The sequence below is a fragment of the Balaenoptera borealis genome (genome assembly GCF_965194805.1).
Source record: "Balaenoptera borealis genome assembly, chromosome: 2".
In the NCBI taxonomy this organism is placed as follows: Eukaryota; Metazoa; Chordata; class Mammalia; order Artiodactyla; family Balaenopteridae; genus Balaenoptera; species Balaenoptera borealis.
Window position 1 is genome coordinate 132,614,336 of NC_138867.1, and position 21,700 is coordinate 132,636,035.

Here is a 21,700-nt window from a genome sequence, read left to right on the forward strand (position 1 = left end):
TATGGGCAGGATTTGAAACATGGTACTTAAACTTAATCCTCAAGTATTGGTAGATAGAAAACACCAGAATAATGAGAGAAGGGAAATTCATATGCTAGTTCCAGCATACCATTCACTTTCTGCTTGAGCTCAGGCAGTCTCACCGTACTGTGGGAACCTGTGTGTGTTTCGTATACAAGCGCTCTGGAGTGGTGGTCCATGCCTACCTTCCTTCACCCAGTTTACAGAGATGCAGTGAAGCTAAAGGGATTTGGGTTTCCTAGTAAATGAAAGGGTATAGTAAATACCAGTAGTGATATTTGAGTTTCAAAATGATAAAAGTTGATCCTGGTTGCCTTTTTTGTTGTTGTTGTTTTTAAGATTTTAACTTATTTTCATTCTTTAGAATGCTAACAGTAAGCTAGAGCTCTAGGCAGAGTTAAAATCTAATATTTGTTGGAAGAAATTTTACAGAAGGAAATGGATTCTAGCAATAACCCATGCTATCATTTGTTAATTCCTTTTCTTTATAAATTTATTTATTTATTGATGGCCGCATTGGGTCTTCGTTGCTGCCCACGGGCTTTCTCTAGTTGCGGGGAGCAGGGGCTACTCTTTGTTGCAGTGCGCGGGCTTCTCATTGCGGTGGCTTCTCTTGCGGAGCGTGGGCTCTAGGTGTGTGGGCTTCAGTAGTTGTGGCACATGGGCTGAGTAGTTGTGGCTCACGGGCTCTAGAGCGCATTCTCTAGTAGTTGTGGTGCACGGGCTCCGTGGCATGTGGGATCTTCCCAGACCAGGGCTCGAACTCGTGTCCCCTGCTTTGGCAGGCGGATTCTTTTTTTAAAAAATTAATTAATTAATTAATTTAACATCTTTATTGGAGTATAATTGCTTTGCAATGGTGTGTTAGTTTCTGCTTTATAACAAAGTGAATCAGCTATACATATACATATATCCCCATATCTCCTCCCTCTTGTGTCTCCCTCCCACCCTCCCTATCCCACCCCTCTAGGTGATCACAAAGCACTGAGCTGATCTCCCTGTGCTATGTGGCTGCTTCCCACTAGCTATCTGTTTTACATTTGGTAGTGTATATATGTCCATGCCACTCTCTCACTTTGTCCCAGCTTACCCTTCCCCATCGTCGTGTCCTCATGTCCATTCTCTATGTCTGCGTCTTTATTCCTGTCCTGCCCCTAGGTTCTTCAGAACCATTTTTTTTTTTTTAAGATTCCATATATATGTGTTAGCATACGGTATTTGTTTTTCTCTTTCTGACTTACTTCACTCTATATGACAGACTCTAGGTCCATCCACCTCACTACAAATAACTCAATTTCATTTCTTTTTATGGCTGAGTAATATTCCATTGTATGTATGTGCCACATCTTCTTTATTCATTCATCTGTCGATGGACACTTAGGTTGCTTCCACGTCCTGGCTATTATAAATAGAGCTGCAGTGAACATTGTGGTACATGACTCTTTTTGAATTATGGTTTTCTCAGGGTATATGCCCAGTAATGGGATTGCTGGGTTGTACAGTAGTTCTATTTTTAGTTTTTTAAGGAACTTCCATACTGTTCTCCATAGTGGCTGTATCAGTTTACATTCCCACCAACAGTGCAAGAGGGTTCCCTTTTCTCCACACCCTCTCCAGCATTTATTGTTTGTAGATTTTTTGATGATGGGGCAGGCGGATTCTTAACCACTGTGTCACCAGGGAAGTCCCCCAACTTCCTTTTCTTGAATTTGTTTTCTTTAGTGACTCTTCACAGGCTTTCTTACATAAAATGGTCTCATAAAAGCCTTAAGTTTTGGGAATTCCCGGGCGGTCCAGTGGTTAGGACTCAGTGATTTCGCTGCTGTGGCCTGGGTTCAATCCCTGGTCGGGGAGCTAAGATCCTGCAAGACGAGTGGCATGGCAAAAAAAAAAAAAAAAAAAAAGCCTTAAATTTTGAATTAATTTTATTTTCAATTGTACCTTATGAGCACTTCATTTCCTGCTTTAACTTAGTGTTATTCCAATAGTTGGCCAGGAGAGGGCGCATAAAACTTATTGATTTAGTACACTTCTGATTTAAAGACCCCGTTTGTAATCATATTTTACTTTAATTTGATTACAGTTGTTTAGTATTTGCTTGATAATTCATTTTATGAAGCATTTGGGCCCTGAAAGTATTGTAGGCATTCAGAAAGCTTTGTCATTATTAATTCATCATGTGTTTAATTTATTAGCCATTGTATTTAATTCACTGAATGTGTATTGAGGATTTGAGGAGTATAAAACACTATGCTAGATATGGGGGATATAGAAGGCATGGGCCTCACCCTCAAGCAGTCTTTCAGACTGTTTCGTATAGTAGTGGTTTCATTGAAGAGTTAAAGAGAAGCCAAGGCATTCATATTTCTGTAATCCTGCTGTCATCCATGAGATGAAAGAAGAATTAAGGTTTGGAGAGACCCTGGAGATGAAGTACACCAATTCCTCTTCTCATAGATAAAGAAATTGACAAACTTAGTGCACCCACGAATTACAACTTCATAGAAACAAATGATCATGATTATAAACATGAGAAGAAGGTTTGAAATTGTATAATACGAAGTTTACGCAATTCAAACAGTTCAAACTGTTTATTTTTTTTTGAGAACAGGAGAGATGAACTGTTCAGACGGCCTAATTTAAAGTTAATACTAGCTACCAGTGTTTATCTTGTGCTAGCCTTTTTAGGGTGTTGTATGTTAATTATTTATATACCGCCAACAGAATGAAGTAGGTATTCTTCTCATTCTAAAAGTAATACTCTCAAATTTATTGAGCCCTATTATGTGTCAGGTTAAGTATTTTACTTAAAGTATCTCATTTGAGCTCCTTAAGAAGCCTATGTGGGGGGCTTCCCTGGTAGTCCAGTGGTTAAGACTGCGCTTCTACTGCAGGGGGCGTGGGTTCTATCCCTGGTTGGGGAACTAAGATACCGCATGCCTCGCGGGTGTGGCCAAAAAAAACAGAAGCCTATGAGGTGGGCTTCCCTGGTGGCGCAGTGGTTGAGAATCTGCCTGCTAATGCAGGGGACACAGGTTCAAGCCCTGGTCTGGGAAGATCCCACATGCCGCGGAGCAACTAGGCCCGTGAGCCACAACTACTGAGCCTGCGCATCTGGAGCCTGTGCTCCGCAACAAGTAGAGGCCACGATAGTGAGAGGCCCGCACACTGCGATGAAGAGTGGCCTCCGCTTGCCACAACTAGAGAAAGCCCTCGCACAGAAATGAAGACCCAACACAGCCAAAAATAAATAAATTAATTAATTAATAAAAATATCCGTTTAAAAAAAAAAAAAAGAAGCCTATGAGGTAATTACTATTATTACTCCATTTACTGATGAGAAAACTGAGGTCTAGAAAGTTATGTGACTTCCCCAAGGCCATTCATCTAGTATTAGAGTTAGGATTTAGACCCAGGTCTTGTTGACTCTGTAGTCTCTGCCCTCATCACCTGGCTTATAGTTTTATTAGAAAATTCTGTCCTCTTACATCATATGTTCTGGTTTTGTGCTTTTCAGTTAAAATAGTGCAAGCTAAATGTGGATGGCAAAAGTACAGATTTTGTTAGGTATTTTGATGGCACTGATCAGTGAACTTGATGTAGAGTAGGAGAAGTGAGCCACTAGAAGAATAGATTTTTAAAATTCTTTAGCCTGAATGGTTTGAGGACTAAAAAAAAAAGACTTTGCCAAGTATATAATCTAATTGCATATATTGTGTGAGAATCTGCCAATATACAACAACTTTGAATATTTAAGTCTGGGTTAAATATTTACTCAGTATGTATGTGCCAGATATTGTCTTTGGTGCTAAAATACAAAGGATGTCATGCTTGCCCTCCAAATGCTCAAATCGATACACTTACTACAGGAACTCATTCTTCTGCAGCCACCTTACAGTTCAGGAGTAGTACAACTCATTGCTATATGGCTGGCAAGAACAAAGTACTAAGGCAATAGGGGGATTGGTTGTCTTGGAGAAGGGATCAGGTTCACATTGAAGTGACACTTGAGCTGGGACTTAAAACAGGACAAGCGTTTCATTCAGGAGATAATAAGGGAGGAGAAAACAACATGAGCAAAAGTGTAAAGATATGAAAGAATGTGGCTTGTTCAGGGAACAGTGAATGTTTGTGTGGTTAGGCTTTAAGGTGAATAAGCTGAGATGGCCAGGCTGGTGTTAGATTATGAAAGGCCTTCTGTGTCTTGTTAAGGAGTTTAGACTATATTCTGAGCAGTAGGGAAACACCAAAGTTTGTTGTTATTTGGCTATATCCATATGTAAACAAAAGTAGACAATATGATGAACCCTCATGAACCCATCACCCAACTCCAACAATTATTAACTCATGGCCTATCTTGTTTTCTTGTTTTATCTAGAGCCCCTGCTCTTCCCCATCATATTTTGAAACAAATCCCAGATAGTATATTATTTCATCCATAAATATTTCACCATGTATCTTATTAAAAAATATCAAATGTCCAGTTAATGTTCAAATTTCCAATGGTTAAATAACTTTTGTACTTTTAAGATTATAGTAGTCCACACTTAAAGAAGTCTTTTTAACATTTCTTATTTCTTATAAGGTCAGTTTAGTGGTGAGGAACCCTTTTAAGCTTTTGCTTGTCTGGAAGACTCTCTTTCTCCTTCAATTCTGAATAACTTTGCCAGGTAGAGTATTCTTGGTTGAAAGTTTTTTTTCTTTCAGCCATTTGAATGTTTTATGCCACTCCCTTCTGGCCTGTAAAATTTGTGCTGAAAAATCTGTGGATAGGCTTATGGGGGTTCCCTTGTATGTAACAAGACTTTTTGTTTGTTTTTTTTTGCTGCTTTTAATATTCTTTGTCTAACTTTTGACATTTTAATTATAATGTGTCTTGGTGTGGGTCTCTTTGGGTTCATCTTACTTGGAGCTTTCTGGGCTTCCTAGATCTGAATGTCTGTTTCCTTCCCCAAGTTAGGGAAGTTTTCGGCCATTATTTCTTTTTCTCTCTTTTTTTAAAAAATTTTTTTTTTTTAGATTGATTGATTGATTGATTGATTGCTATGTTGGGTCTTCGTTTCTGTGTGAGGGCTTTCTCCAGTTGCGGCGAGTGGGGGCCACTCTTCATCGCGGTGCGCGGGCCTCTCACTATCGCGGCCTCTCTTGTTGTGGAGCACAGGCTCCAGACACGCAGGCTCAGTAGTTGTGGCTCACGGGCCCAGCTGCTCCGCAGCATGTGGGATCCTCCCAGACCAGGGCTCGAACCCGTGTCCCCTGCATTGGCAGGCAGATTCTCAACCACTGCGCCACCAGGGAAGCCCTCTTTTTTTTTTTTTTTTAAGAGGAGTTTTTTTTTTTAAATTCAAATTTTTTTAAAAAATTAATTAATTAATTTATTTTGGCTGTGTTGGGTCTTTGTTTCTGTGTAAGGGCTTTCTCCAGTTGCGGAGAGCAGGGGCCACTCTTCATCGCGGTGCACGGGCCTCTCACTGTCGCGGCCTCTCCCGTTGCGGAGCACAGGCTCCAGACGCGCAGGCTCAGTAATTGTGGCTCACGAGCCTAGCCGCTCCGTGGCACGTGGGATCTTCCCGGACCGGGGCACGAACCCGTGTCCCCTGCATTGGCAGGCGGATTCCTAACCACTGCGCCACCAGGGAAGCCCTGTTTTTTTTTAAAATAGGTCTTTATTAGAGTATAATTGCCTCACAATACTGTGTTAGTTTCTGTTGTACACCAAAGTGAATCAGCCATATGCATACATATGTCCCCGTATCCCCTCCCTCTTGAGCCTCCCTCCCACCCTCCCTATCCCACCCCTCTAGGTCATCCGCAGAGCACTGACCTGATCTCACTGTGCTTTGCTGCTGCTTCCCACTAGCTAACTATTTTACATTTGGTAGTGTATATATGTCCATGCTACTCTCACTTCGCCCCAGCTTCCCCCTCCCACCCCATGTCCTCAAGTCCATTCTTAAGAGGAGTTTTAATGGTAGAGTAGAGGGATAGTAATTTATTCATTTACATATTTATTTATTTTGGCCATGCGGGATCTTAGTTCCCTGACCAGGGATCAAACTCTGGCCCTTGGCAGTGATAGCCCGGAGTCCCAACCACTGGACCTCCAGGGAATTCCCCAGCCATTATTTCTTCAAGTAAGATTTCTGCCCTTTTCTTTCTCTTTCTGGAAGCCCTATAATGCAAATGTTAGTCTGTTTGATATTGCCCCATAAGTCTCTTAAGCTATAGTCAAATTTTTTCATTCTTTTTCTTTTTGCTGCTCTGCTTGGGTGAGTTCCACTGCCTTTTTTTCAAGTTGACTGATTCTTTCTTCTGCTTTATCCAGTCTACTGTTGAACACTTCTAGTGTATTTTTCAGTTCAGTTATTATATTCTTAAGCTCTGTGACTTCTGTTTGGTATTTTCTTATACTTTCCATCTCTTTGTTGAAGATTTCGCCGTGTTCATCCATTTGTCTTCCCAGTTCGGTGAGCATCTTTATGACCATTACTTTGAACTCTTTATCAGGTAAATTACTTATCTCTGTTTCATTAAGATATTTTTCTGAGGTTTTATCTTGTTAACTGACTTGGAACATATTCCTCTGTTTCTTTATTTTGCTTGACTCTCTGTGTTGGTTTCTATACAGTAGAAGAAACGACTACTTCTCCCAGTCTTGAAGGAGTGGCCTCATGTAAGAGATAAAAGTTTTTATTCAGCCCTGCCCCAGCTTTTGGTCATCTCTCAAACTTTTGTGCTTGTCCAAGCATCCTGTTACGTTATTAGTAGCTCCCAGTAGTTGAGGATGTGCCAAGAATAGACAGTGTCCCAAAGAGGAGGGTTTCAGCACCTAGATTCAGTTGGACTGGAAGCTAGACCCTCAGGCAGCAGCTTTATAAGTATGCAGATATATTCAGTTCTGGGAGGCCACAAATGTAAGCCCTGCTGGCCCCCAGAGCCACATGATCTGTCCCCTGGGCAGCAGTTGCAGAAATCAGGATACACTGTCCAGATGAGTGTATAAACTTTTTTGGGAGATACTGGTGAGCTGGAGCAAGGCAGAGAAAGAGCACCAAGATGGTGTCTACAGCCTGCATTGTTGAGAGCAGCTCCATAGGCCACCAAACGTGTGCCAGGCTTGAGGCCTGCCACTCAGTCGAAAGCTCCAGGACAGGTAGAGTGGCCTCCTTCACAGAAAGAATGGGGAGTGTGTCTTGGTCTGCTGTCTGCACAGTCTCCTGAGGATGGTAGCCTGCCAAGAACCATCCCTCCCCAATTGCCACAGTCCCATGAGACCCCAGAACACAAGCCCCTTTGGCCATCAGGGCCAGGTGATGGGCATCCTCTGGATGTCAGCTGCAGAAACTGCACCAGCCGAGTGTAAAGGATTACAGTCAGCCCCTCCATATGCTGTTTAATTAGAAGCCTGCCCCCAGGCCACAGTCGTGATGACTAGATAATAGGCCTCCTTCACAAAAAGACAGACCTCAAAGGTCTATTGCCTCTTGCTGTGCCCTGGGGGTGGCAGCTGTTTAGGAACACTTTCTCTGTTGGTTACAGTGCTGGGGGGCCCACAGGCATAAGCCCTACTGGTCACCAGAGTCAGGCGATGTAGATGTGTCCCCTAGCAGCAGTCATAAAAATCATGGTGCCAAACAGGGTTATGAGCTCCTTTCTGGGTGACACCTATTATTACAGTCCCATGTTACCAGGAGCGCAAGCTCCCCTGACCTCCAGAGCCAGGCAATCAAGAGTTATCTCCTGGGGACTTCTTCCCTGGTGGCGCAGTGGCTAAGAATCTGCCTGCCAATGCAGGGGACACGGCAAAGGGAGAGGGCAAAGATGGTGCCCACTAGTCTCCATCCCCATAGAGTGAGTGTTCCAGCAGGCTCCTAAATGGGTGTGTTAAATTGGATGCCTGATCCACAGGCTGAGGTGTTTTTTTTTTGTTTGTTTGCTTTGGGCTGTGCCACATGGCTTGTGGGATCTTAGTTCCCCGACCAGGGATTGAACCTGGGCCCTCAGCAGTGAGAGTGTGGAGTCCTAACCACTGGACTGCCAGGGAAGTCCCCAGGCTGAGGGTTTTTTTTTTAATATTTATTTATTTATTTGGTTTCACAGGGTCTTAGTTGTGGCAGGAGGGCTCTTTAGTTGCTCCTTGTGGGGTCCTTAGTTGTGGCTCACCAGCTCCTTAGTTGTAGCACGTGGGCTCCTTAGTTGTGGCTGGTGGGCTCCTTAATTGCGGCTCCAGGGCTCCTTAGTTGCGACTTGCCAGCTCCTTAGTTGTGGCGCACGGGTTCCTTAGTTGTGGCATGTGAACTCGTAGTTGCGGCACGCATGTGGGATCTAGTTCCCTGACCAGGTATCGAACCCAGGCCCCCTGCATTGGGAGCGTGGAGTCTTATCCACTGTGCCACCAGGGAAGTCCCCCTAGCCTGAGGTTTTACTGTAAGCAGGTGAGCCTCCTTTACTTTACGTATGGGTGCAATTAGCTGCCCCTGAGCTGGGCATTGGGGCAGGTGAATTTCTGAGCGTGACTCTTTAAGAGGTGTTTCTCTGATTGTCTCCATCTTGTGGGTCTCAGGCCATGAGCTCAATTGGTTTTCAAAATTAGGTGTTTTGGGGGTTCATCTCAAGTGCGTGTCTTAAAAGTTGCAGTTCCTGATGTGGGGTTTGAACCCTTTGTTTCTCAGGGAGAAGCTCTGGGTTTTGAGTTCCCTCCCAGTTGTGGGTTGCCATACTGGGGGTGGGGTTTATGACAGGATTGTGAGCCAACCTTTCCTACCTGCTTTGATGTCGTTTTCTTCTTGTTTGCCTGATATGTAGTTGTCACCCAGCCAGCCTTTAGTTTTTTTTAAGAGGAAGTTGTTCCACATGTAGCTGTAGACTCAGTGTGTCTATAGGAGGATGTGAGTTCAGGAGATTAAACAATGTGCTACTGAATAACCAGTGGGTCAAAGAAGAAATAAAAAAATACCTTGAGGAAAATGAAAATGGAAATGTAACATAGCAGAATTTATGCAGTGCAGCAAAAGCAGTTCTAAGAGGGAAGTTCACAGCAATAAATGTCTACCTCAAGAAATAAGAAAAGTCTGAAGAAACAGCCTAACTCTACACCTCAAGGAACTAGAAGAAGAAATGAAGTCCAAGGTTAGTAGAAGGAAGGAAATAACAAAGGTTAGAGCAGGAATAAATGAACTAGAGACTAAAATGACAATAGAAAAGATCAATAAAACTAAGAGCTGATTCTTTGAAAAGATTAAAAAAAAAAAAGAAACCCCAAACCTGACAAACCTTTAGCTAGACTCAACAAGAAAAAAGAGAGAGGACTCTAATAAATAAAATCAGAAATGAAAGAGGAGTGTGACAGTGATACCGCAGAAATACAAAGGATCTTAAGAGACTGCTATGGATAATTATATGCCAACAGATTGGACAACCTAGAAGAAATTGAGAAATTCCTAGAAACATATAACCTACTAAGACTGAATCATGACGTAATAGGAAATCTGAGCAGACTGATTACTAGCAAGGAGATTGAATGAGTAATCAAAAGCCATCCAACAAACAAAAGTCCAGGACCAGATGGCTTCCCTGGTGAATTCTACCAAACATTAAAAGAAGAATTAAAATCAGTCTTTCTCAAACTCTCCCAAAAGATAGAAGAGGGCAGAATTCTTCCAAACATATTTTATGAGGCCAGCATTTTCCTGATACCAAAACCGGACAAGGGTGCCACACACAAAAAGTACAGGCAGTATCCCCGATGAGCATGTATGCAAAATCCTCAACAAATTCTTAGCAAACTGAATTCACCAATACATTAAAAGGATCATACATCGTGATCAAGTGGGATGTATTCCAAAAATGTAAGGATGGTTCAACATCTGCAAACCAGTCAGTGCAATTCACCACGTTAACACAATGAAGGATAAAAATCATACGACCGTTTCAATATTGACATGCAGGAAAAGCATTTGACAAAATTCAGCATCCATTTTTGATAAAAACTGTCAACAAAGCAGGTATTGAGTGAACATACCTCAACATAATAAAGGCCATATATGACAAGTCCACAGCTAACATCATACTCAATGGTGAAAGGCTGAAAACGTTTCCTCTAAGGTCAGGAACAAAGACGACGATGTACACTCTCGCCACTTTTATTCAACATGGTATTGGAAGTTCTAGCTGCAGAAATTAGACAAGAAAAAAGAGATAAAAGGTATCCAGATTGCAAAGGAAGAAGTAAAACTATCACTATTTACAGATGACATGATAAGAAAACCCTAAAGACTCCAAAAAACTATTAAAACTAATAAACAAATTCAGTAAAGTTGCAAGATACAAAATCAAACAAAAATTTTTTGTTTCTTTATACTAATAAAGAACTATCAGAAAGATAAATTAATCAAATAACCCATTTACAATTGCATCAAAAAGAATAGAATACCTAGAAATAAATTTAACCAAGGAGATGAAAGACTTGTATAGTAAAAACTACAAGACATTAATGAAAGAAATTGAAGAAGATAGAAATAAATGCAAAGATATTTTGTGTTCATGGATTGGAAGAATTAGTATTGTTAAAATGACCATACCACTCAAAGCAATCTATAGATTCAGTGCAATTCCTATCAAAATTTCAATGGCATTTTTCACAGAAATGGAACAAACAGTGTTTTGTTTTGTTTTTTTAAAATTTTATTTATTTATTTATTTTTGGCTGTGTTGGGTCTTCATTGCAGTGCGCAGGCTTCTCATTACAGTGGCTTCTCTTATTGCGGAGCACAGGCTCTAGGCGCACGGGCTTCAGTATTTGTTGCACACCGGCTCAGTAGTTGTGGCGCACAGGCTTAGTTGCCCTGCAGCATGTGGGATCTTACCAGACCGGGGCTTGAACCCATGTCCCCTGCACTGGCAGGCGGATTCATAACCACTGTGCCACCAGGGAAGCCTGAACAGTCTTAAAAGTTGTGTGGAACCTCCAAAGACCCCAATAGCCAAAGCAATCTTAAAGAAAAACAAAGCTGGAGGCATCATGCTACCTGATTTCAAACTATATTACGAAGGTATAGTAATTAAAACAGTATGATATTGGTATAAAAACAGACACATAGATCAATGGAACAGAATATAGAGCCCAGAAATAATCCCACACATATGTTGTCAATTAACTTATGACAGTAGAGCAAGAATACACGTTGGGGAAAGGGCAGTCTCTTTAACAGATGGTATTTGGAAAATTGGACAGCCTCACGCCAAAGAATGAAATTTGATCCTATCCTACCCCATACTCCAAAATTAACTCAAAATAGGTTAAAGACTTGAATGTAAGACCTGAAACCATAAAACTCCTAGAAGAAAGCAGGCAGTAAGCTCCTTGACATAGGTCTTGGCAGTGATTTTTTGAATCTGACACCAAAAGCAAAAGCAAAAGTAAACAAGTAGAACCTAATTAAACTAAAAGTCTTCTGCATAGCACAGGAAACCATCAACAAAGTGAAAATGCAGCCTACTGAATGGGAGAAAATAATTGTAAGTCATATATCTGATAAAGGGCTAATGTCCAAAATATACAACAAACTCATACAACTGAATAGCAAAAAAACCGCAAACAATCAAATTAAAAAATGAGAAGATCTGAATAGCTATTTTGCCAAGAAGACATGCCACTGACCAATAGGTACATGAAAAGATACTCCATATCATTAATCATCAGAGAAATGCAAATCCAGACCACAATGAGATACCGCCTCACACCTGTTAGAATGGCTATTATCAAAAAATAGGAAATAAGAAGTGTTGGCAGGGACGTGCAGAAAAGGGACTGTTGTGCAGTGTTGGTGGGAATGTAAATTGGTGCAGCCACTGTGGAAAACAGTACAGAGGTTCCTCAAAAACTAAAAATGAACTACCATGTGATATAGCAATTCCACTTCTGAAGAGAACAAAAACACTAATTTGGAAAGATATCTACACACTCACGTCCATTGCTACATTCCAATAGCCAAGGTATGGAAACAAGCTAAGTTTCCATCAGTGGATGAGTAGTTAAAGAAATTGTGATATATGTAAATATATAAACACACACACACACTCACACAAACACAGAGGAATATTAATCAGCCGTAAAAGAGAATGAAATCTTGCCATTTGTGACAATAAGGATGGACCTAGAGGGTATTATGTTAAGTGAAATAAGTCAGGCAGAGAAAGACTAATACCATTTGATATTTCTTATATGTGGAATCTAAAAAATCAAAACAAAACAAAAACCAAACCGGGCTCATCGGTACAGAGAACAGATTGGTGGTTGCAAGAGGCAGCGGGTTGGGGGTGACAGAAATGGGTGAATTGGGTTTTTTTGTTTGTTTGTTTTGTTTTTTTAGTTTAAATACATTGAATAAAATTTTTTTAAAAAGTCCACCCATTAACTGACTTTTTTCTTAATTCTCGTAATCTGTAGGTCCTTTATTCAGCTCTTTTTTTTTTCTCCTTGTAATTTATTTGTTGAAGAAAATGGGCTGTTCGTCTTGTAGAGTTTTGTACAGCTTGGAGTTTGCTGAGTGCATCCCCTTCATGTTTAACAGGTTTCCCTGTCTCTGTATTTTCTGTATTGAATCTAGAGGCTGATTAATTCAAGTTTGTTTTTGCAGAAGGACTACTTCATGGATGGTGGGTGGTGTCTTTTTACATTAGGAGGCGAATGAAGCCACCTTTATGCATTAATTTCTTAGGGATTAGAAAGTGATGTTATTTGTCTTGATCATTCAACAAAGTTGAGGAATTCCACAGATCATGTCAGAGATCCTCTGTGTCTTTAAATCTATTTTAGGACTGAGGTGACTTACAGTAGAGAATCAATAGTCATTGGCCACCATAGAAAGAAATGAAATTCTGCCATTTGCAACATCGTGGATGGACTTGGGTTGGTATTCTGCTTAATGAAATAAGTCAGACGGAGAAAGACAAATACTGTATGATATCACTTATATGTAGAATCTAAAGTATAAAATAAACTAGTGAATATAACAAAAAAGAAACAGAAATATAGAAAACAAGCTGATGGTTACCAGTGAGAAGAGGGAAGGGGTGAGGGGCAAAACAGGGGTAGGAGGTTAAGAGGTACAAACTACTATGTATAAAATACATAAGCTCCAAGGATATACTGTACAACACAGGGAACATAGCCAAACTTTTATAATAACTGTGAATGGAATGTAACCTTTAAAAATTGTGACTCGCTATGCTGTACACCTGAAACTTACATAATGTTGTACACCAGCTATACCTCAATTAAAATCTTGGGTTAATATCTGTTTATTATTTGACTTACATGAGTTACTGACTTTTCACTCTTCTTAGCCTTCAGTAAACTACTAGCTGTTTGTGGTATTTTATGTAATCCCGATTCTTTGTTAACAAATACGTCTAGAATGTTTCCACTTGTGATCCTTAAATAGTTTCCATCAAAATGGAGCTGATGTGGTTCAGAAGATAGATAAGCTTTGGAAAAGATTCTAAATGTCTGTTGCTTTACAGGCTTTTTTCATCTCACAGCGTTTTACCCCAATCACATATTCACACAAGTGCTTCTCTTGAAATATCTCGAAAATGGGAGAAGAAGAATAAAATTGTTTATCCTCCACAACTGCCTGGAGAACCTCGGAGACCAGCTGTAAGTTTGTGGGTAGAACTAATCTCTTGATTTTGGTAAAGCGCTCTTGCTCTTGTGTGGCTAGCAGCGATTTATTATTCCATGTTAAGAAAACAAAAAAATTATACAGGAATTTGCTTGATCCTTTAATTGGTACAGAAAATGTTCCAGATCTGTCTTTTTTGTAGTTAAAATGATTGTCTTTGTTTTACTTATTTGCCTTGACTTAACCTCCTGGATAGGAACCTTAACTCTAAAACTGAGCTAATAACTTGAGACATTTCGACTGATTTTTGACTCCAAGAGGCTTGATAATGGAGCACGAGGGGTTGGCAAGAATGGCTTAAGCCATTGGCCAATATTTAAATCATATGTATGATTTTGCAATGTTTTATACTTGAGTATAGACACACTTGGTTGTGAGGTTTTTCTTCCTTTTTTTTTTGTAATTTACAAACCTTTGAACCTAAGGTTTGAGTTTAATCATTGGATTCCTTCCAGGGATACCTTATTCCTTCCAGACTTTAACTTACCTTTAGTTGCTCAGAATCCTTTTGCCCTCTCCAAATTGCTAGAGATTGCTCTAGTCTGAAATAAAAGACAAATTTCTAGCTTAATATGAATTTTCTGTGGGATACATACCCATCTGTTAAAAAGTTTAAGTAAGTAATAATAGCATAAACAAGGTGGGAACATTTGAATCCTTAAGAAAATGAACTGTGATAAGTACTTTAGAAATAGAATTACTGTGTTAATTAAAAATCATTCAGTTTAGCAAACATCTTTTAAGGTCCTTTGGGATTTAAGGCTACTGGATAATCAATATAATCTAAGTAATGTCATTTGCTTAGTTTTTATATGAACTTGACAGCGTGCATTTTATTAAAATTCAGTTGCTATCTAGATATTAGTCTGAATTAGTACAGTTTTATGGGTTATTTTTTTCTCATTTAGGGGAGTTAATTTATTGATTTAAAGACCTCCTACCTGATTGGGAACTGAGAAGAAAAAGAGATCTTAATAGCTTAAACAAATGAGTTTTTAACTTTCATATTTTATTATGCCATCAGAGCTTAAAAGTTTGATTTGTCATAGAATCTGTGCTATTAAGCATTGACTCCATTTTGTAATCAAGCAAAATTTACAAAAATTTACACATTTGTACAAATATCATAAATAAAATATTTTCTAGGGGCTTCCCTGGTGGCACAGTGGTTAAGAATCCGCCTGCCAATGCAGGGGAGATGGGTTCAAGCCCTGGTCTGGGAAGATCCCCCATGCCGTGGAGGAACTAATCCCATGCGCCACAACTACTGAGCCTGCGTGCCTAGAGCCTGTGCTCTGCAACAAGAGAAGCCACCGCAATGAGAAGCCCGCGCACCGCAACGAAGAGTAGCCCCCTCTCGCCGCAACTAGGGAAAGCCCACGCACAGCAACAAAGACCCAATACAACCAAAAGTAAAGTAAAAATTTAAAAAAATATATAATGTCTATAATTAATGAGCTTTCTTTACTTCTTACTTGAGCTCTGTGGACTTGGCTTTAACTGGAAATAAAGAAATCATAATAGTATTTGTCAGGTCCAGAATCTAAAGCAAAATTTTGTATTTTGTAAGTACCAGTCTTTTTGGATGTTAAACACACTTCAGGATACATCCTAAATAGCACAATTCAAATAGTTAATAGTAGATCATCTACCTGACTCTAGTAAATGAAGAACAGTGTCAGTTAAATCATTTGTTATATATTGTAATTTACTGAAACTATTTTTATTAACTTTTGCATCATATATACTCCTTCTGTAAGAGCCTGTGTGAAGACATTTGGTTAGATTTTATATAGGCACTTTGGAGAAACCTAATTCAATTCTCTATTTTGCACAAATTTTGTTTGAGGGAGTAATCCTTTTTTGGGACAAATTAAGACTTTTGGAAAATGCCTTAACATTTTCTGATTTTAAATAGTATTTGGTAAATTGATTTTGGTGTAACAGTTATACCTGTTATGAGTAAATTATTAATGCTGTTTATAAACACCTTGCTTATTAACAGGGAATAATTTGCTCACCTAGCCACATAGTTGATACACTGTGCCATTATTTGCAGTGTCCCTTAGGCTTTCCAATCTGCTACCTGCAAACATTTTAAAAATTAGTTTTATCTCTTGTTTAGAAGAAGACCAGATAATATTTACTATTCTATCTCATTCTGATCTTCAGCATTTGGAATATGTAGTTAAATAATAGTAGATGGGGCAATGAGTAAATCCTAAGGCATTTGTAAACTTCTAGCAGGAGTCAGAATGTTAGAAAGTTTTGAGGTTTCTCTGCTTTTATTTGCCTTGAAAAATGTTTTCTAATTTTTTTTTAAGTGGCATTATGGTATAATAGTAGGAAGAATGTGGGTTTTAGAGTCATGAGGGGAACTTTAAAGATACACCTGCCAGACATTGTATTAAGCCCTTCACATACCTCCCTGGGTGGCACTAGCTTACAAACTTTGCGATCTTGGACAAGTCACTTGATTTCTCTGATTTTCATTTTGTAAAAGTTTTTTAAAATGTTTTTTCTCCCAACTCATAGAGTTAGAGCATATGAAATAATGGACTTGAAAAGTGCTTTGTGAACTATAAATTGTTTAATGGATGATTGATTAAAAAATTCAGTAGGCTATACCTACCACTATAAATAAAAGATAATAAAAGCTAACATTTACTAAGATCTTACCATGTGCTAGACACTGTAAAGTACTTACTTTATGTAGGTTACTTTATTTAATCCTTATTATAGTCTTATGTGTTAGGTACTATTATCTTCATTTTAAAGAAGAAGAAACTTAAGCACAGAGAAGTTAAGTAGCTTGGGTTCTGTAGCTGGTAAATGGTAGAGCTGGGATTCAAACCCAGGGAGTCTGATTCTAGAACCTGTGCTCTTGACTGAACACTTACAATATTGGTTTTCTTATGAAAATAGTTACTTTATCCATTTTGCCATTGTTCTCCTCACTAACAAGAAACCTTTTTGTACCTTTTCTTTTGTTCTTTTAGCCAGCTAAATGTTTTCAAAATACTTTAGTTTAAGTCTTTTACTATTCCTCTGTATAGAAGCGTTGCAAATTTTGTCACAAACTAGCCATTTTACAGTTTGTTTTTCCCTTAGTAATCTTTATAACATAGTGAGAATTTGGAAAAATATAACTTTGTATAGGGAAAAAGGGTCCCCAAATTCTTTCTTTTAAAAAAAAATTTTATTTATTTATTTATTTATTTATTTTTGGCTACCCTTGGCTCTTCGTTGCTGCGCGTGGGCTTTCTCTAGTTGCAGTGAGCGGGGGCTACTCTTCCATGTGGTGTGCAGGCTTCTCATTGCAGTGGCTTCTCTTGTTGTGGAGCACGGGCTCTAGGTGCGTGGACTTCTCACTGCAGTGGCTTCTCTTGTTGCAGAGCACGGGCTCTAGGCACATGGGCTTCAGTAGTTGTGGCACACGGGCTCAGTAGTTGTGGCTCACGGGCTTAGTTGCTCCACGGCATGTGGGATCTTCCTGGACCGGGGCTCGAACCCGTGTCTCCTGCATTGGCAGGTGGATTCTTAACCACTGCGCCACAGGGAAGTCTTCCAAATTCTTAATAATGTTTTTATTTCTTATGGCAGCCTTTTCATTAAGCACAGAAAGTAAAAACTTTATTAACAGTGTTTTACTGTCATTTTGATAAACTTGCTTAATTTTTTTTCCTGTTTGTAAGGAAATCTACCATTGTCGAAGACAAATAAAGTACAGCAAAGACAAGATGTGGTATTTGGCAAAACTGGTAAGCAAAAATGACTATTACCGTGTAATACATAGGGAAAGAAGCTACAAATTTTACCCCAGGATTTGAAAAAAGCAAAAAAACTTGCCCTGTTTTTTCCAAAAAGTGAGGAATATAATTACATTTTTAGACATTTCGTAGGTAATCCAAAAATGATAGTTCAGAGATTGGTGATTTTGCTTAATTTTTACCTGACAAACTAAATCATGTTGGATACATAGATACTTTAGAAGAAGGGTGTCAAGAACCTGGCTATAGTTAGAGAATCCAGGAAGCAAACTTACGTATCTGTAAAAGTTGATTCAACCTATTTCAAAACTGTTGCCTTTTTAAGTTTTTTACCTCGAAAATGAAATTTATATATGAGAGAAGACAAAAGCAGCAAATACACATGTAATACATTTCTTCTGTAGGAGAAGGAGATGCCTTTAGTGCCTACTGTGATCCTTGCCAACCTGTGATCTTTCTCTGTCATGTCTGCTCTCTTTTTTTATTATTGAAACCATTATAATCCAGGTTTAGTGGTTAAAAATTTTAAGTTTGATTTTGACCTACAGAGGGTGGTGGCATCCTTTCTCAAACTTGTTTTCTTCTCTTTTGCCTGCGTTTAGTTAGCTATTTTTATTCTTAATGAAAAATGTTTTTCCCCACTTTTATTGAGATGTAATTAACATGTAACTAGTTAGCTAATTTTAGAAGTTATTTGAATTATGTAAGACTTTTACTTTTCACTGAAAAGGGAATGCTGACTTTGTAAACTAATTTGTTTATTTTCTCTTGTCTGTTACCCTTTAATTCTAGATAAGAGGAATGTCCATTGACCAGGCTCTGGCTCAGTTGGAATTCAGTGACAAAAAAGGGGCCCAGATAATTAAAGAGGTAAACTAAGTTTGATGGGGAGGGAGCGAATAGTTGGCTTGCAGGTGTTAGTAAGCTTTGCCTAAATCCTGAATTCGCTAGTGTAAATGCACAGCTTATATAATACAGATTTAGGGGAGGGGACTCAGTTTTATTAGTGTCCTTATACCTTAGGAATGTTCTGTGCTTTAAGTATTTTTTTTTCCTGAGATGCTTTTACTTGCACCAGATAGTGATTTATATTTTATGGTCTGTCTGTGAAGTGAAGTGATACATCTTATTTTTAATGATTGGGGGATTGATAAATTTTTTAAAAGATTTTTTTTTGTCAGTTCCACAACTGAGAGCTTGGGATTTTATAACTAGTTGAGTGGAAAGAGCACTGGACTGGGACTCAGGGGACTGGGAGTCTTATCTTTTCTCTGACAGTTTCTGTTGTGACTTTGGGCAAGACACTTGTCTGGTTCCATTTTTCTCATTTGTAAACTAGGTGGGGTTGGATTGGATGATCTCTAAAGACACTTCTAGCTCTAAATGTAGCTGATTCACTAGGTGCACGTGACTGTTGGTATTTGTGCTGACTCATTCTAGGCACATGAATGTTTTTTTTTTTTTTTAATTTTTTAATTTATTATTTATTTATTATTTTTATTTTTGGCTGTGTTGGGTCTTCGTTTCTGTGTGAGGGCTTTCTCCAATTGCGACGAGTGGGGGCCACTCCTCATCGCGGTGCGCGGGCCTCTCACTATCGCGGCCTCTCTTGTTGCGGAGCAGAGGCTCCAGACGCTCAGGCTCAGTAGTTGTGGCTCATGGGCCCAGTTGCTCCGCGGCATGTGGGATCTTCCCAGACCAGGGCTCGAACCCGTGTCCCCTGCATTGGCAGGCAGACTGTCAACCACTGCGCCACCAGGGAAGTCCCAAATTTAATAATTCTTAAAGGAAATTTTCAAGTATGATTTTCTCCACTTGTCTGATGTTGTTAATGGTTATTTTGGATCTAAAGTTTAAGAATTTTCAATAAGATTTAGCCCTTGAGCTTCTTGAACTTCTTGGCAAGTCTATGACTCAAAGCCATAATGCCCATTACCAAGGGTACTGTTGCAAGTGTTGCTATCTCCTCCTTTACAGCTTACACATTCCATTTAAAACTTAGCAGGATGAACTGTGTTCTTTGCATTTGCAGTTCTTGTCTGAGGAAGGAAAGCTCACTGTATCCCTTTTCCTTAGTACTGTTATAATTTGATATTCTCTTTTTAAAATTGACTGCAATAGGAAGGCATGTGATTAGCAGTCATAGAGATAACAATAAGAAATGAGAAATTTAATTCTGTTTTAGTTCAGGTCAGCCAAATGAATGCCTTTCTTTTTCTTTTTATTTAAGGTTCTCTTAGAAGCACAAGATATGGCAGTGAGAGACCACAATGTGGAATTCAGATCCAATTTATATATAGGTAAGATCTTTAATATTCTTAGCTTCGGAAAATGGCTTCCAACAGTGATGCCAAGTTCTTCATCTAATAACAGTGTTTGATATCTAAATACTTTGGACTGTGTTTGCCAGTGAAAATTGCTGGTAATCGCTTATTCTTCAGTCTTCAGCATGCTAATGTTAGTCAGTTGTAAATGGTCCTAACTTTACTGCTTTATTGTTACCTGTTCCGTAATGAGACTGAGATCATGAAACCTATTGCTGATAATTATTAAATAATGGATATCGAGATGATACATAGAGTGGTCCTTTAATCATAATGAAACTATGGAAGAATGTAACTGATTTTTAAAAAAATTAATTCTTTGTCAACCCAAAGGAGATATATAAAGGATCACAGGTGGACTTAAAAAAATCTTTATTTATAATGTGCCAAGCCAGGTGCCTAATCCATAAAGGTATCCTATAAGTTAGTCTTCCAATTACCAGAATGGAAAATCTGTTGAATTATAAAAGCCAAGGAGCCTTCGAAGGCTCAGATGACCCAGATGTGTTGGTTCCCCTTTGTTATTACATCCTGAAGCATTATCTTGGTTTTGTATGCTTGTTCCACATCAAATTAAATTAATGTATGTGAAAATGTTTTGGGAAGCCTGGTACACTGTACAAATGTAAGGGATATTTTGGTAGCATACCTTCTTACTGCTCTAGAAAGAGATCAATGGTTATTACAAAGCTCTCCCCTCGCTCCCCTAACACCACAGTAAAGTAGAGCAGTGGCTGGAGTTACTGCAGCAATTACTGCTAACCTTAGCAGTTTTGTAATCAAACAGAGATGTTGATGTCAAAGCAAAATTTTCTCAATCTGCCAAACCTGCATATAAGAAGGACTGTTTTACCTAAAGATATTTTAAACTCAAGATATGGGAACTGCTACTCTCCAAATGGAGGGTAAAAGGCTGAATCATTCTGGGGGAAGTTAGCCGTGCCTTATAGTTTTTTAACAATCAGAATTTTAAAAAAACATCTAAATTGTACTTTGTCATATAACCTCTGCTCTACTGGAGATATTTATTCTGATTTAGTTAATATCTTACCTCAACTCACCTGGAATTGATGCCGGCAACCACACCTACTTCTGAAATTCAAATGAATTATGATTTGCAACTGAAATACCTTATTTTTTTTTTTAATTAATTAATTAATTTATTTTTGGCTGTGTTGGATCTTCGTTTCTGTGCGAGGGCTTTCTCCAATTGCGACGAGTGGGGGTCACTCTTCATCGCGGTGCGCGGGCCTCTCACTATCGTGGCCTCTCTTGTTGCGGAGCACAGGCTCCAGACGCGCAGGCTCAGTAGTTGTGGCTCACGGGCCCAGTTGCCCCGCGGCATGTGGGATCTTCCCAGACCAGGGCTCGAACCCGTGTCCCCTGCATTGGCAGGCGGATTCTCAACCACTGCACCACCAGGGAAGCCCATGAAATATCTTATTTTAAAGCTGAATCTTGTATAACTAATTATATTCTTATACAGAGGGGAATCAAATGGCAACTCAGAAGATGCAGTCCACAGTAATTAATCATAAGCATTTTCTTCTGGGAGCAGCATGAATAAATAATGCTAGAAGGACCCAGAATCATTGGAAGAGATGAAATGAAGAGCAAGACCGTTTGCTTAAAACCTCTTGGTGACCTTTCCTGCCCCATGACTGAATATCAAATCAAATTTATTTAATTTTGTTCAATTTTAGAGGAATATTGGCTTCTTAGCTGATAGGCAACATTTCATAATGGAAATTAGATGCAAGTGAAATGGAATTTGTGTTAAATCTCTTTCAACAGTTGTAGTACTATAGAGAGAGAGGGTGAGGAGCTTAATCCTGTCTTCCCAAATGAAGGAGCAAAGTCCAATGTTGCCTTTAAGCAAAAATCAACTTAACCAGTCACA

The 21,700-nt window shown here is 39.1% G+C and overlaps 1 protein-coding gene across 6 annotated transcripts in view; it reads left to right on the top strand.

The window, feature by feature from the left end:
* The window catches only part of MRPL22 (mitochondrial ribosomal protein L22), a 38,693-nt gene that overhangs the window by 12,165 nt on the left and 4,828 nt on the right, over positions 1 to 21,700 (top strand). For 2 of the 6 annotated variants that reach the window (XM_082379167.1, XM_082379170.1), the window contains 4 exons: positions 13,546 to 13,681; positions 17,402 to 17,467; positions 18,269 to 18,346; positions 19,707 to 19,776. In XM_082379167.1, the coding sequence (XP_082235293.1) occupies positions 13,546 to 13,681; positions 17,402 to 17,467; positions 18,269 to 18,346; positions 19,707 to 19,776 (350 nt within the window). Of the gene's footprint in view, positions 1 to 6,452; positions 6,489 to 13,545; positions 13,682 to 17,401; positions 17,468 to 18,268; positions 18,347 to 19,706; positions 19,777 to 21,700 lie in introns of all 6 variants that reach the window. The other 4 variants (XM_082379166.1, XM_082379165.1, XM_082379168.1 and 1 more) reach the window with 4 other exon arrangements.